The following is a 16,458-nucleotide window of genomic DNA, read 5'->3' on the forward strand; positions in this document are numbered from 1 at the left end:
CCTCTTCTGCTCTGTCTCCTCCACACCAGACTTGCACCAACCCCAGAGATGACCTCGAGGCCTTCCTGCACCACTGAGTAGTGTCCACAGCATGTCCTGAGTAGCCTGCAGCCAGGAGATCAGCCCAGACCCTGGACCATGACCCTGCCTGGGCCACCACACCCAGCCACATCCAGCCACACCTGACTACACCTGGCCCAGCCCGGCCACACCTACATTGTTGTTCTTGGAGCCCACTGAGGGGTAGTCAGTGGCTGCTGTCCCATAGTTTTCCCTGAGAAGCACCATTCCTCCCCTGACATAGAACTGGGGATGGGGCAAGACTTGGCTTGTGCTGTAAGCAGAGGCGACACAGTGGTCTGCCCAGAAGCCCATCATACATCCTGACTTCTCTCCCAGCTGGGACCCAAGTCCATGGGAGGGGATGTTGTGCAGTTTTTTGCTGGCAGCTTTGAGAGAGGGTCCTGAGGGGTCTGCCCAGCCTCATGTCCCATCTAGTTCCTTCCAGTCTGACCCCCTTCCTTCCCCTCCCCTTCCCTCCTCTCCTCTCCTCTCCCTTCCTCTCCCATCCCTTTCTTCTATTCCTCCTTTCCTAACATCCCTTTTCCTTCTTCTCTCCTTCCCTCCTTCCTATTTATTGAGCACTTACTATGTGCCAGGTAGTATAACTAAGCACTGAGAATTACGACAAAACACAGCGATTCCCTCGGAGACTGCATGTGCTCTGAGGGACACACATTCAATGAGTCATACAAATGGTTTCAGGACGACCAACTGAGGCCAGGGCTCTGAAGGGGAGGATGCCCACGTAGACCGCGGGGGGTCGGGGAAGCCCCTAAGAGAAGCTGACATCAGCGTGCCATCTGAAGGATGAGTGGGCCTGGGCCAGTGAAGGCAGCATCCTAGACGGACCCAACAGCTCAGACAGGGGACTGTGGCACGATGGTGCTTTGTGTGTGTGACGATCTCGTGGCCAGATCAGAGCGGGTGAGGAAAGAGGGTGAGATGAGGGCACCAGGAGTGAGTGCTGGTCAAGTGGGACCCACATGGCCCAGTGAGGACCCCGGCTTTATCTTCAGAGTGCTGGGAAGGGAGCCACTGGAGGAATGACAGCATGTATGCCAAGGCCATTCTGGACCTTCTGAAAAGACGGTCCTGACAGCTGGGGGTGCAGGGTGGGTGTGAGACAGACTGCGGGACTTGACCCATCCTTGGCCTCCAGCCCCTCCCCTTCTCTTCCCAGGCCCAACTGAGACTCCACCTGTGGATGTACTTCGGGATGGCCTGTGGTGACCAGAGCACTGGCCAGGGAGTCAGGACGCTGGGTTTCAGGCCTGGCTGGGCATGCCTCCCACTGCCTGGTCCTCAGTTTTCCCCTCTGTAAAATGGTCAGTGAGGACCCAGGAAAGCCCTCAGTGTCAAGCCAGAGCCAGGAGAATGTGCTGTCTTTGGAGAGCACGAGTTTGGGTGCCAGGCAAACTCAGGTTCAAATCCCAGCTCCACCCCTTCCAAACCATGTGACCTTGGGCATGCCAGATCGACTCCCTGGGCCTCAGTCTCTTCCTTTGTGAAATGGGTTCCTCATGGTTCCTACTTCATAGGCTTCTTAGGTACTTGCCATGGCATAATGATTGGCACATTGTCAGCGCTCAGGAGTGTCAGCCCCTGCCATTATTGTTGTTGTTATTGCTTGGCCATGGTACTAGTCTGGCCTGGACACACGATGAGAAGCTGCCTGGGCCCACAGGGGCACTGGGACAGAGCGCGTGTCCCCCACGCTGGCCTGGGCCCCATGACCGCAGCGCTCCCTGCACAGCTGGGGGTATAGAATTGCAGAGGAGATTGAGACACACTTCTGGAATCTCTCAGAATTGCTCTGTCAGCTGTGTGCCACTGAGCACTGCCCTGACTCAGGGTTCTTTCTTAGGCAGATGTGTCAAACACCCCAAAATACATGCAGGTGTAATATTTTCTTTTTCCCATCCCCTGTGTAACTATATCGCCTTTTCTATTTAAGATGCTCATGGCTACTCACTGCAAAAACATTATTCTCAGAAATGTATTTCTCCAACAAATCTTTATTCCAGGACTACTGGAGGTGAAGTATTGTTCTAAGTGCTGAGGTACTGTGATGAGTGAACTCAGCTCCTATAGATCAGGGATCAGCAAACTACTGCCTGAAAGCAAAATCTAGCCAGCTGCTTCTTTTGTAAATAAAGTTTTATTGGGACACAGCCATGCACACTCATTTGGGTATTAGCCTGTGCTGCTTTTGCATTAACAACAGCAGAATTGAGTAACTGGAACAGAGACCATCATGATGACCCACAAAGTCCGAATATTTACTCTCTGGCCCTTTGTAGAAAAAGTTTACTAAACTCCGGTGTAGATTGACTAAGAGCCTCTCTCTGATTGGTACTTAATTCATGATATGTACATATACTCCCATTTATGTGTGTGTTTTCACAAAACTGGTGTCACAACACACATTCTTTTTTTACATTAAAAAATTTTTTTCTGGCCTGGCGTGGTGGCTCAGGCCTATAATCCCAGCACTTTCAGAGGCAGAGGCAGGTGGATCGCTTGAGCCCAGGAATTCAAGACCAGCCTGGGCAACATGGTTGAAACCTTGTCTCTACAAAAAATACAAAAATTAGCCAGGCATGGTGGCACATGCCTGTAGTCCCAGCTAGGATCACGTGAGCCTAGGAAGTTGAGACTGCAGTGAGCCGTGACAGTGTCACTGCACTCCAGCCTGGGCGATAGAGTAAGACATTGTCTCAAAAAAAAAAAAAAAATTTTTTTTTTCTTTTTTACGTTTTCTAGTTTATGGCAAACATCTTTCTGTGACAGTAAATATTATTTCTGGACTTTATTTGGCTGTACTTTTTTTTTTTTTTTTTTTGAGATGGAGTCTCGCACTGTCACCCAGGCTGGAGTGCAGTGGCGCAATCTCGGCTCATTGTGACCTCTGCCTCCCGGGTTCAAGCGATTCTCCTGCCTCAGCCTCCCGAGTAGCTGGGACTGCAGGTGCCCACCACCATGCCCAGCTAATTTTTATATTTTTAGTAGAGATGGGGTTTCACCGTGTTAGCCAGGATGGTCTCGATCTCTTGACCTCGTGATCTGCCTGCCTCGGCCTCCCAAAGTGCTGGGATTACAGGCGTGAGCCACCGCGTCCAGCCATTCCTTGACTGTATTTATCCATTGCATGGATATTGTATTTCACCATTCCTTGCCTTATTGGACATTCAGGGTTTCTCTAGTATTCTGCAATAATAACTAATCCTGCAGGGCGATGTCCATGTTCCTAGATCTTGGCAGGTGTCTTTGATGGTTTCCTTGAGATAAATTTCTGGACCAAAAATTACTGAGTTAAGAGTATGCAGATTTTAAATTTGAGGACATATGTTAGGGTTTGTTTTAATATAGCTTTTAGGGGGTACGTGTTAGCCTGTCTCCCCAAAGCTGTCCACTGAGGCACTTGTCTTTGCCTGCAAGACAAGGGCCCAGAGTTCTCACCTTCCAGTGGCTTTGGGGCTTGGCAAGCCAGTCCAGGCAAGTGGTTTTTAAACCTGCCAAGTCTTGAGGTTTTTCAGAGCATTGTAACCTACATCTCCTTCTGAGAGTCTCCTGACGCATCATAGAAAAGGTGGGGCAGGTAGAATGTTGGTGGCAGGAAGGAGCACTGGGAAGGGAGCCCAGAGCCTGGGTTCCAGTCTCCCCAGCTCCGCTTCCCACTCACCAGGAGAACTAAGAGCCCCATAGCTGTTCCTGTTTCTGGGCCTCCGTTTTCTTATCTGAAAACGAAGGGCCGACTGAATGGACTCAGAGGGTCCGTCCAGGTCTACATTATAGGATTCAGTCAACCTCATTTGACATATGACCAAACCGAGGTAGGAATTGGAGACTTGGATAGATGGAGACCAATTCAGGCAGGGCTCTCTTCAAGTTAATAAAACATCCTGCCTTAAAGTTAATAAAACAACCTGACTTTTAGAAAGTGAGTTGCAGGGGCCGGGTGCGGTGGCTCACGCCTGTAAACCCAGCACTTTGGGAGGCCAAGGCGGCCGGATCACGAGGTCGGAGTTCGAGACCAGCCTGGGCAACATGGTGAAACCTCGTCTCTACTAAAAATACAAAAATTAGCTGGGCCTGTGGCACGCACCTGTAGTCCCAGCTACTCGGGAGGCTGAGGCAAGAGAATCGCTTGAACCCAGGAGGCGGAGGTTGCAGTGAGCCGAGACCGTGTTACTGCACTCCAGCCTGGGCAACAGAGCGAGACTCCGTTTCGAGAAAAAAAAAAGTTGCAGGCGTGTGTGTGTGTGTGTGTGTGTGTGTGTGTATGTGTGTGTGGTTGATTTTGAGGCCTCATAGCTCTGGGGCTAAGCTCAAGTGTTGTGATTTGAAGTTCCGCCAAGTTCTGGTAGAATGATGAGGCATGAATAACTTGCAATGCACACAGGGTTACCAGGATACTAACTAGAGAAAGTGCTGATTAACAGCTTGCTTTCTTAAACTGCCTTTACAAGATGAATTCCCTTAGGTAACCCTAGCCCCTGCATGACTCCAAATTTGAGGGTCTGTGTGTGTTAAAGAGCAGAGAACACAGTTATATTTACCGTAACTGCTTTGACTGAGTATTGAGACACAGAAGAAGTAGCTCGCCCGAGGTCATATAGCTACTATGTGGTGGTCTCTGGATTCAAGTCCAGATGTTCTGGTTCTGCAAACAGTGCTTGTTCAGGGAAGACTTCGGAGAAAGTGGTAAATGACAATTATTATATTGTGGAAAATTCTACAGCAGTGCTGTACACTGGAAATTTCTACAGAGATAGAAAAGTGTTCTCCACGCTGTTCAGTATGGTGGGTGGCTGTGAAGCCCTTGAAGTATGGCAATGCCACAGGGGAACTGAATTCTTAGTATTATTTAATGTCAGTTAATATAAATTAAATTTAAATAGTCATAAGTTTCTAGTGGCTACTGTATCAGATGGCACAGATGTAGAGACCTGAGGTCTAGGGGATGATGGGAGCCTGGGGCCTTCTGAGCCAGCCCTCAGGGTAGGATGGTGGGAAAGTTCAGGGAAGGCTTCCTGGAGGAAGAGCCATCAAAGATGAAATCTGAATGATAGCTTGGAGGTGGTGGCTGCTCCGCCAGGTCTGGAGGTGAAAGGGAGGAATGTGAGGGGAGGGAAATGGGGCTGGAGGAGCCAGTGGGAGGGACAGGGGAGTGAGAGGAAGGGTAGGGAGGAGGGAAGCAACACTGAAGGAGCTTCGAGCCCACCAGGCCCCGCAACCATGCAGGCCCCGCAGGCCGTGACCCTAACCCTAACCCCAACCTTTACCCGGAGGGATGTGGGGGGCTGTGGAAGGGCTTTGAGCAGGGACCTATTCAGTTTTGGAAAGTAGAATGAGAAGAACATACAGGGCGAAGGATGCCAGGGGAGCCCTCTCGGAAGCTGCCGCAGTGTGTGAACAGATAGCTGGTCATAGCTGGAAGGAATGTTCCAGAAAGAGACTTCGAAGGACTGAGGATCGATGCAGTGTGGCAGTGAAGGCGAGAGAGGAGGCGGGGCGCTGGCCTCAGGACCCTCAATCTGGCATTAGGCAGTGGAGGGAGGAAACCCATCCATCCCTGACTCTTGGAGAGTTCAGATCCCCGAGTCTGAATCCGAAACCTCTGTGGAGAGGGCACGCAGATGGTTGTATAAAGGGAAGCCACCATGTTTTGATTGGACACCATTTATCCCCAGGGCCATCCACAAGAGGTCTGGAAACTGCCCCCCTGCCGCCTGCCCTAATTTCACCCTCAGCAATGGACTTGACCTTTTGGTTTCTGGGGGGCGCCCGCAGACTCCGTCTTCCGTCACTCAGCACTGAAGGGGATCCCCCTCTCTCAGGGATTTTAAGAACCCTTTGCCAAGGCTCCATTACCCTGCCTGACTCCAAAGAGGGCCTGAATATTGCTCCAATCATGACGGTTCCCATCTCCTGGGCACTCATTTGTGCCAGGCAGTGAACTTAACACTTTCCAGAGATTATCTCTTGATACCTCAAAACAGTCCTTGTTTTTCCAGTGTGAAAACTGAGGCTTGGATGGGTGCAGTCACTTGCCAGGCTGCACAGCTGGGCAGAGCAGAGACAGCAAGCCCAGCCCTGCATCCCCCCCGCCCTAGCTATAAGCTGTCCCCAAACTGTCACTCCTCTGCCCCCCATTGAGCTTAGCACACCTGCACACCCAGGCACAAGCCCAGCATCCACTTTGTAGCCTCAGGACAACAAGCTGCTTGGGACAACGATGTCTTGTCCTCCACCAGAAACAACCCCTAATTCCCCAGCATCTGGCCTCTGAATCTGACCTCCGAAGGGCATTAAGTTAAGGAAAGGCCAGTTCCATCACATCTTCGAAAACAGTAAGGAGCTGGGAGCGGGCTCAGATGACTGCTCCCAGCCCCGCGTCCCAGGGAGGTATTCTGTTGACGGTGCTGTGCCTCTCAGTATATCAGGTGACCTTGCAAAGCAGAAACGTAACACTCCCCAGCAGGGCCTGACTGCATCCTTAACGGCGCGCTAACAGCTATCCCCATGTGCTGCCCGTGGGCTTGGAGGTCAGGCAGCCTCTTCCAAAGCTGGCTTGCTCATCCGGATCCCAAAGCCCTTTGACCTGGTGACACGATACCTAGAAATTTCTCTTACGGGAATAATCTCAGAGATGTGTTGATTTAGCCTCAGGGATGTTCGTCATCTTATTGATCGTAGTGGCGAAGAAAATCCTCAGCAAGCAAAAATGCCAGCACTCGGGGACTGGTTAATTGGAAGATGCTGCATCTGAAAAGTGAAATATTCTTCAGCCAGTAAAATGGTGATGTAGGTGAATGGATCCTGAGAGAATTCTGGGCAGGACTATGACAGGATATTGTCTTTGGGTGATGAGTTCTTTTAAAATGTGTTCTTTGTGATTTTCCGTTACTCCTAAATGTTTTACAATTAGTAAGGTGTTATGTTGTAACTAGAGACAGAAAAGCTTCCACAGACAGTAGAATTAAGAGTGGACAGCAGCTGTGATTCGGGTCTATGAGTATAGCCATTTAGCAGGGGTGACTGAGGGATTTATTCTGAATTCCCGTCCTTGTATACCCCTCATTCTCAGTATTCACATGAACATCATGGGGTACATGAGTATCTCCAAAAGGCAAGAGAAAGAGAATGGGAAGGAGGTGACCATTTATGGGATGTTTCCTGAGTGCTGCGCCCTTTTCTGGGAGCTGTCACATTTGTGTCTGTGCCCTGGGAGTGACTGTTATTTTCTCACTGAATTCTTGTAACTTCTCTGCAACTCAGAGAGGGAAGCCAGAGCCCTGAGGCCACACAGCAGACTTTTCCCCAGGCGCCCACTCATTCTGCAGGACCACACGGACCACACACACATGTTTTCTCACTTCAGTGTGGTTCCAGATAACCTGAGAAGAGGCTGGCTCCCCTGCCTGGGAGGAAGATAAACTGCTGAGGAACAATCAGCCCACCTCCATTAATTAAGCACCTACTGCATGCCAGGCAGGCTCCAAGAGGGGAACAGAAACATTGGCGCATCCCAGGCTTAAAGGGCACATCTGATAAGTTGCAGGATTCTGGAGCCTGCATCTGTGCTGTGACCTCCCACGCCCAGTTCACCGGTGCCTAGCATATAGTAGGTGCTCAGTAAATATCTGTCGTGTAAATAACTTATGTGTCACATTCTGTCTGGTAGAATTGATAAGTCATCCAGGGTATACAGTGGTGACTCACGCCTGGAATCCCAGCACTTTGGGAGGCCGAGGCGGGCAGATCACCTGAGGTCAGGAGTTCGTGACCAGCCTGGCCAATGTGGTGAAATCCTGTCTCCACTAAAAATACAAACAAATTAGCCAGGCATGGTGGTGTGTGACTCTAATCCCAGCTACTCAGGAGGCTGAGGCAAGAAAATCACTTGAACCCGGGATGTGGAGGTTGCAGTGAGCTGAGATTGCGCCACTGCACTCCAGTCTGGAAGACAGAGCGGGACTCCATCTCAAAAAAAAAAAAAAAAAAAAGAGAAGTTTAGGGAGGAGATATCACCATGGGTTGCAGTAGCTTTGGGTAAGAAGGATTGATAGGGAGGTGGAATGGCACAAACAAGGCGCAGAGGCCAGGAGTGTGTGAGGCTTGTGTGGGAGACAGTATATAGTAAGCCAAAGCGTGTGGGATAGAGAGTTTGTTTGGAGCAAGGGTAGGGGATGGGATCAGACAGGAAATTTGGGGGCTCGCTTGCAAGGGGCCTTGGATTTCAGCATGAGGACAATAGGGAGCCCTGGAAGGTATTTGAACAGGAGATGATCTGAAGCATATTCCAGCAGAATGTGCCTCCTGCCCTCAAATGGAATAGAACGTAAGGAGTAAAGATGAGCCGTGTTTGTCTTTCTGGACCAGTCTTACGCCCTAACCCCCATCTCCAAATTCCTCATCAAAAGACAGTGACTGGGGCCGGGCGTGGTGGCTCACGCCAGTAATTGCAATGCTTTCAGAGGCTGAGGCAGGAGGATTTCTTGAGCCCAGGAGATTAAGACCAGCCTGGGCAACATGGCAAGACCCCATCTCTACAAATTTTTTTTTAAAAAAAGGTGGGTGTGGTAGTGTATGTACACCTGTGCTCCCAGCTACTTGGGAGTCTCAGGCAGGAGGATCACTTGAGCCCCAGAGGCCGAGGCTGGAGTGGGCTGTGATTGTACCACTGTGCTGCAGCCTGGGTGACAGAGTAAGACCCTGTCTCAAAAAACCAAAACAAAACAAAACAAAAAGATGGTGATTGAGAGCGTCATTCAAAGCTCAGGCAGCCAAGGCCATCTGAGTCATCAGCGTGCCAACGGCCCATCCAAGGATTCTACTTTTGGTTTTGTCTTGAGTGCACCAGCGTCTCCCCACTCAACAAAGCACAAGCCTAAGTGGAAGCCATTTCAATGGCCACATAACAGGGAATGGGCTTTTAATTTGTGAAGCAGACAAATGGGGGAAGATAACAGTTCAGTCGTTCAATGGGGATTTATGGCCTTTCCACCGTGTGCCAGGCTTGGCCCTGTGGTCAGTTCTGTGCTAATCGGCACCCTTGCTCCCTGCCTGCCCCCTCTGAGGGCCCAGGCTGAGGGCCGAGACCAGCAACAGACCAGGTTGCAACAGCCCAAGGGACTGATGTTGCCTGATGTGCAGTGGTTTGGACCTGGGGGTTGAAGTCCACTTCGCCGACTGTTTACTGGCTATTTGACTTGGGGCATGTAATTTCATGTTTTTAAGCCTCAATTTTATCATCTATAAAGTGGGGATTGTAATAAGATCCACCCCATGGGATTGTCGAGGGGCTGTAGTTCAACCAGGTGATCTCATGTCAAGAGCTCAGCCCAGTGCCTGTCCCGAGTTTGGTGCTGCACGGATCTTGTGTCTGGTGATGCGGATGGGAAACACGGTGGTGGTAGGAACCTGGGCAGGTGGGTGCATAGAGGTTCCCCTAGCCAGATTCATGACTCTGGGTAACACTGAAGATGAGAGAAGTGTGCCCAGGCTGTACTGTGAGGAGGAGAGACGGCCATTGAGGTGAGGGCCAGGCGATGCCCTGCAGGGCCCCACATGCCAGGTAGGGTGACCACTTCATCCCAGTTTGCCCACTTTTAGCACTGAAAGTCCTGTATCCTGTGACATCTTGGGCAAACCAGGACGATTGATCACCCTAGTGCCCAGCCAAGATGTCTGGCTCCACTTAGGAGGGCAGTGGGGACCTGGGATGGGTTTAAGCAGGGGCCATGCGATCTGACTTGCGTGTCAGCTGGGACGGGGGTTCTAAGTACATTTCCCGGTAGAAATCTCACATCTGGCTTGTCTTTGCAGGACCAGCTGAAGCAATGTTTCTCCCGGCGGCCCACTGAACCCAAGGACACTGACACCCTCGTGCATGAAGCCGACAGCCAGTATGGGACGTGGACAGAGCAGCGCCAGAGCGGGGAGAGGTAGGACGCGTGCAGCAGGATTCTGGCTGCAGGGGGGCATCTGGGCTGGAGTTGCTGCAGCCCACCCACCTCCTGATTTCTATATTGCTAAAACCTCCGATCTGTAATTATAAGAGGAACCCATTCTTGTTTTAAAAAAGAAATTAGGAAGTACAAAAAAAAAATAAAGATTATGGGCCAGGTGTGGTGGCTCACGTCTGTAATCCCAGCACTTTGGGAGGCCGAGGCGGGTGGATTGCCTGAGCTCAGGAGTTCGAGACCAGACTGGGCAACATGGTGAAATCCCGTCTCTACTAAAATACAAAAAATTAGCTTGGTGTGGTGGCATACAACTGTAATCCCAGCTACTCGGGAGGCTAGGGCAGGAGAATCACTTGAACCTGGGAGGCAGAGGTTGCAGTGAGCCGAGATTGTGCCATCGCACTCCAGCCTGGGGGACAGAGCAAGACTCCGTCTCAACAAAACAAACAAAAAAAAGAGTATGGGCCAGCCACAGTGGCTCATGCCTGTAATCCCAGCACTTTGGGAAGCCCAGGCGGGCAGATCACTTGAGGCCAGGAGTTTAAGACCAGCCTGGCCAACATGGTGAAACCCCGTCTCTACTAAAAATACAAAAAAAAATTAGCTGGGTATGGTGGTGGGCACCTGTGATCCCAGCTGCTCAGGAGGCTGAAGCATGAGAATCACTTGAGCCCAGGAGATGGAGGCTGCAGTGAGCCAAGATCGCGCCAATGCACTCACTCCAGCCTGAGTGACAAAGAGAGACACCTTGTCTAAAAAAAAAAAGGTAATGATATATGAAATATCCAAGATAGGCAAATCCCATAGAGACAGAAAGCAGATGAGGCTCTGGGGGTGGAAAGGGAATGGGGATTGACTGCTTCATGGGTACCTGGTTTCTTTTTGGGATGATGGAAATTTCTACGATGACAGTGACCAATGGCAAATTGTATTTTACCACAGTGATAAAAATGATAAATCACCGATATTAAAGTTGGGAGGGGGTTGATAGAATTGAAAATGATAAGAAAAAGTAAAAGGAAAGCAAAGGTTTTTGTTGGTTTGTTTGTTTTGTTTTGTTTTGTTTTTGAGAGGAGTCTCGCTGTGTCACCCAGGTTGGAGTGCAGTGGCGCAATGTCAGCTCACTGCAAGCTCCACCTCCTGGGTTCACGCCATTCTCCTGCCTCAGCCTTACGAGTAGCTGGGACTACAGGTGCCCACCACCACGCCTGGCTAATTTTTTTTGTATTTTTAGTAGAGATGGAGTTTCACCATGTTAGCCAGGATGGTCTTCATCTCCTGACCTTGTGTCCACCCATCTCGGCCTCCCAAAGTGCTGGGATTACAGGTGTGAGCCACCACGCACAGCCGGAAACCAAAGGTTTTTTACAGTGCCCGAGAAAGCTGTTTTTCCCACTGACCCATGAAATATGTGTTTAGTTATGAGCTTACTTAAATTTCTCTAGAATACCACTGCAAGAGCACCGGACTGAGAGTCTGGAAGCCCACGTCCTCCGGTCTCCATTCCCCAGCTCTGACCTCGGGCCAGTGGGAGCTGGAGTGTGGACTTGGGTGCACCCCTGGGTGGGCGCTCCCTGCTGTCCCGCAGAGACACTGCAGCTTCCCCTCCTCTGGCCACCCCAGGAGCATGGCGCTCCCAGCTTTGAACAGTGGTGCCACCTGCTGTCTCTCGATGGTATTACCTTCATCCTGTGTGGATTTGTCTCAATCCACCCTACAACCCTAACATCCTCCATATGACAAGTAATAAAATCATCCCAGAGCTGACAGAAAGCACGGTGAAATGCCAGCACACCTGTGGAAAGTTCTGCTCAAGGGAGCAGCCTGGTGGTCTTGAGAGTAGGCCCACTTGTCAGGTGTGCCCACCTGTCCTTTCTCAAGGCAAGGGTTTCCCATGACCTGGAGGCTTTGCTAGGCTATTGGCTTAGATGTCATTTTTAATATGTGGGTGGAGGCAGGGCAGGAGGTTGTTAATGACTTGAATTATCTGTAAATTTTCTATCTTACATGGTTCCAATGACCCAAGCGATATCTGACTATATTGTCATAGGAAGAGATTTCAGAAGTAGGAGAGAGCCAAGGACATGGACGCTGGAGTCAGACTGCCTGGGCTCAGTTCTGCTGCTTGGGGCAAGCTAATTTACATCTCTGTGCCTCAGTTTCCTCACCTTTAACAAGGTGAATAAGAATATTTAAGTTCACGAGGCCAATTATATTAGTCTGTTTTCACACTGCTATACAGAACTACCTGAGACTGGGTAATTTATAAAGGAAAGAGGTTTAATTGACTCACAGTTCTGCAGGGCTGGGGAAGCCTCAGGAAACTTACAATCATGGTGGAAGGTGAAGGGGAAGCAAGGCACGTCCTACATGGCAGCAGGAGAGAGAGAAGGGGAAGGTGCCACACACTTTTAAACCATCAGATCTTGTGAGAGCTCACTCACTACCATGAGAACAGCAAGGAGGACATCCGCCCCCATGATCCAATCACTTCTCCCCACCAGGCCCCTCCTCCAATTCAACACGAGATTTATATGGGGACACAAATCCAAACCATGTCACCAACCCTAACTTGTAGGATTGTGGCAGTTATAGGATAATCCTCATAGGATTTTTGGAGAGGATTGGATGACACATTTTTTTAGCCCAATTCCTGGCACATAGTAAATGCTCAGTATATTTTTGTTAAATGACTGAATGAATGAGTGAATGAAATAATGCAGATCCCACCACCTGCTCTTCCATGGGTAACTGCTGATAACAATTTGATCTGCATCAGCCCTGCCCAGCAGAAATAGATGATTTGATCCTTATGCAATATATACATGTATTGAAACACCCCTCTGTACCCCAGAAACATGTGTAATTACTATGTACCAATTATAAATAAAAAAGAATTATAATGTGAGCTGCAAATGCAAGACACATATGTAATTTAAAATGTCCTGGTAGCTATAACAAAAGAATAAAAAGAAACAAGTGAAATTAAATTTAAGGATGTATTTTATCAGAACCAAGGGATCCAAAATACTGTCATTTCCACATGCAGTTAACATGAAAAGTTATTAACGAGGCAGTTTGCATTCTTTTTTTCCATTCAAAGTATTGGAAATCCAGTGTGTGAGATATAGGAAATCCAGTGTGTAAGATACTCAGGGCATATCTCAGCTCTGTCACTTGCTCCCTTGCAAGGATCCAACAGTCACCTGTGATAAGCAGCTTCCATCCAGGACAGTGCAGGGCTAGAGGGTCTTGAGTGGCACAGGACTGACTCCTCCCATTCTGCACCCGGCCAGGTGTTCTAGGCAATGGCTTAAACGGCACCTCACTGTGGCACATCTTGTGCTGTTTCCAAAGAGGGTCTTCTGCTGGGATGTTCTGTCTGTGGTTACCTGGCCTATAAAACATACCCCAAGCTATGCTGCTTGCAGCATCCTTCACTTGAAATCCCGTTCTCTGAAATGTTCTCCATAACCTTGTCTCCCTTCATTCCCTTTTTTTTGCAGCTTGGCCACTGAGTCCCCAGACAGCAGTGCCACATCGACAAGGAAACAGCCCCCCAGTAGCCGTTTGTCTTCTCTGTCCTCCCAAACGGAGCCCACCTCGGCCGGGGACCAGTATGACTGCTCCAGGGACCAGCGGAGCACCAGCGTGGACCGCTCCAGCACTGACCTGGAATCCACCGACGGGATGGAGGGGCCGCCCCCACCGGACACCTGCCCTGCAAAGAGAGTGGATGACTTCTCCTTCATCGATGTAAGTCTGTAGCCAGGAGCATTTCTTCTTAAATGGAAATTCCAGCCTCTCTCTGTGAATTGCCACTTCAGGTGTAGGATCTGTGTGCCAAGGACCCTTGGAGTGGGTAGAGAAGGCACCGTCTTTGAAATGGGACTCACTGATGCATGTATCTTGGACCTGCCCTATGCCTGCTGTGTGTCTTGGGGCAAATGTCTTTACCTCTCTGAGCCTCAATTTCCTTATCCACTTGTAACCAGTACCATCAGCTCCACAGCCTCAAATACAATTGCATATATTCAAATTAAAACTGATCTAAGCCCTCACCTGCCAGGTAAGCAGGGAGTCTGACCACTTAACCCTGGAAGACACCCTGAGGTTTATGGTTCCAAGCATGAAGAGCGTGGAGTTTGCTCAGAATGATTCTGCTGAACATTTTCACTGAGGTCTTGCTGGTAGAACAGTGTCCCTGGTACCAGGGGATCCAACTCTCTCTGTAGTGGCTCTTCCAGGACAGAAAGTCCCCCTCAGGCATGGGCACCTTTCATGGAGGTCCCAGGGGACAGCCCCCAGCACTCAGCTCTTTCAGGTCCCAAGCACAGCCAGGATGTCAGCTGCCCCAGCGTAGCAGGTTAAACGGTCTGCTGCTCTAGCACCTTCCAGACCAGAACTTGTCCTCGTTTCCCCTGGGAGCCCCACCTCCAGGGGTCAGGCAGGTCTTCTTGTCAACCCTTGAAACCCAGGGGTGATGTCATTATTCTCCTCCCGTGACAATAGGGCTACCTGCCCACTCGTTGGATGGAACGTCCGCGAAATCTGAAAGGGGCCCTCTCTCCTGGCAGTAAAGCCTCCCACCTACACACTTGGCCATGACTACCCACATTTCCCCAGAGGAGGAGCACCACTGCTTTAGAAAAAGGGCTTCCTTTAGGGCTTCAAAGGGGATTCACCTTCAATGTATGGCCAAGGTCTCTCGCTGGCACCTCTAGATCAGGGCAGAGACAAAGAAAGACACAAGTTCAGTCTTGACTGGGGAACCCCATTATATAACCATGACCGTGGCCATGCCCACCTCCCTGGGTGTCATCAGGATTTGGTTGGGTGATATATTCAGTTATTCACTCAACAGACGTGAACTGAAATCTTGCTATGTGCGTTACATGCCAGCACCATGTCACTGCATCATGAGCTTTCCTGCTAGAACACTAAGTGGTTCCTTCTTGACGTCCATGATAAACAACAGTCACTGAGTATTGACCACTGGCCCAGGCACATGTTAATAACCCCAGAAGCAAAACTGGCCTGCCCATTTTGCAAATTAGCAAATTGAAGTGGCCATGGAGTGACTAAATGCTGGTGTCCCTAAGCATAGGTCTAACGCTTACTGAAATTATACTGAGGTTTATGTGTGATGCCCACCACGATTTGGGTCTCCTGTGGGGATACTGAGGTTTATGTATGGTGCCAACCACGATTTAGGTCTCCTGTAGGGACGGTTTGGAGGCTGAATGGGGAGGCGGAGGCAGGGCACTAAGGAATCTAGTGTCTGTACCAGGGTGAGGATGCAAGGGTGGCACCATCTTCCCCTCCAAGCCAGCCCCTCTGTCAGTGTGATTCTGTCCTACTCTCTTGGAGTCTGAAAACCTGGCTCTATTAAGTGGCCGAAGAAGCGAGCCTGCCTCTAGGTGCAGCAGGCACTCTCTGATTTCCGTCTTTCCCCCCTTTCACTGGTACCATGCAAGTCTCCTCACAAGACAGCACTGTGGCTGGTTTGGGAAGTAGCTATGCGAATACCACCTCCTTCCACCACCCCTAGTGGGGCGTTTGTTACTTACCATCATTGGGAAATGATTCATTGAAATTAGCCTGTCATCACTGACTTAGAAGGCCTTGGGTGATGGAATTTCTCCAAAGTGGACCTAGGCGGAAGAAATCAACATTTCATGTAAGAACATGAGCTTGCCGGAAAGAGCTCTTGGCTGTGAGCCTTCGTCAGGCTCTGTCTGAAACAAGAGCTTTCCACACCTGAGTGCAGGGAGTTCTCTCAGCCACTGTAGGAAGGAGACACTGTTTATCTCCTTTTTATAAATAGGGACACCCAGGCTCAGAGAAGTGAAGCTCATTGCCCAAGGTCACACAGCCAGGATTCGAACCCAGCTGGGTTTGAACCCAAGCTCTGAGCACTTCACTGCTGTCTCCCGGGAGACTTCTGAGCCAGGCACTTCCCATCTCCTTACCGGGGCCCACCCAGATGGTCTGCACTCCCCACCCTTTCACTGGGGATAGTAGTGACTTGGCAGCCCCCACCTGTCACAGCTCAGAGTGAGTCTTCAGGGATGCCTGAAAATGGACGTCTGATGTTGCGTCCTCCCTTCCCACCTGCACCTTAGATTATGTGAGTAAAGTAGGAATTCCACAGAGAACCTCTCAACCCGGGGACTCTGTGTGAATACGGTTGACAGAAGGATTTAGTTAGATGTTGAATCCATTATTCATTCAACAAACAAACATTTATTGAGCTCCTGCTGTGTACTGATCATTGCTGTAGATTACATACTTGTGTGGTGGATGTCACTGGGAGAGAAAAGGCATTAGTATTATGTGCCTACTGGGTGCCAGGCAGCCTGGCACTGTACTAGGGCGCTCAAGGTTCGTTGTTCCACCTGGCTCTTGTCATCAGCCTATGGGG

At 50.0% G+C, this 16,458-nt stretch overlaps 1 protein-coding gene across 2 annotated transcripts in view; it reads left to right on the forward strand.

The window, feature by feature from the left end:
• The window catches only part of KIAA1671 (KIAA1671 ortholog), a 252,553-nt gene that overhangs the window by 216,989 nt on the left and 19,106 nt on the right, over window positions 1-16,458 (forward strand). For both annotated transcript variants that reach the window (XM_009216959.3, XM_017945179.3), the window contains 2 exons: window positions 9,895-10,013; window positions 13,541-13,790. In XM_009216959.3, the coding sequence (XP_009215223.2) occupies window positions 9,895-10,013; window positions 13,541-13,790 (369 nt within the window). The remainder of the gene's footprint in view (window positions 1-9,894; window positions 10,014-13,540; window positions 13,791-16,458) is intronic.

This window comes from Papio anubis, chromosome 16 (genome assembly GCF_008728515.1).
Source record: "Papio anubis isolate 15944 chromosome 16, Panubis1.0, whole genome shotgun sequence".
NCBI classification, from domain to species: domain Eukaryota; kingdom Metazoa; phylum Chordata; class Mammalia; order Primates; family Cercopithecidae; genus Papio; species Papio anubis.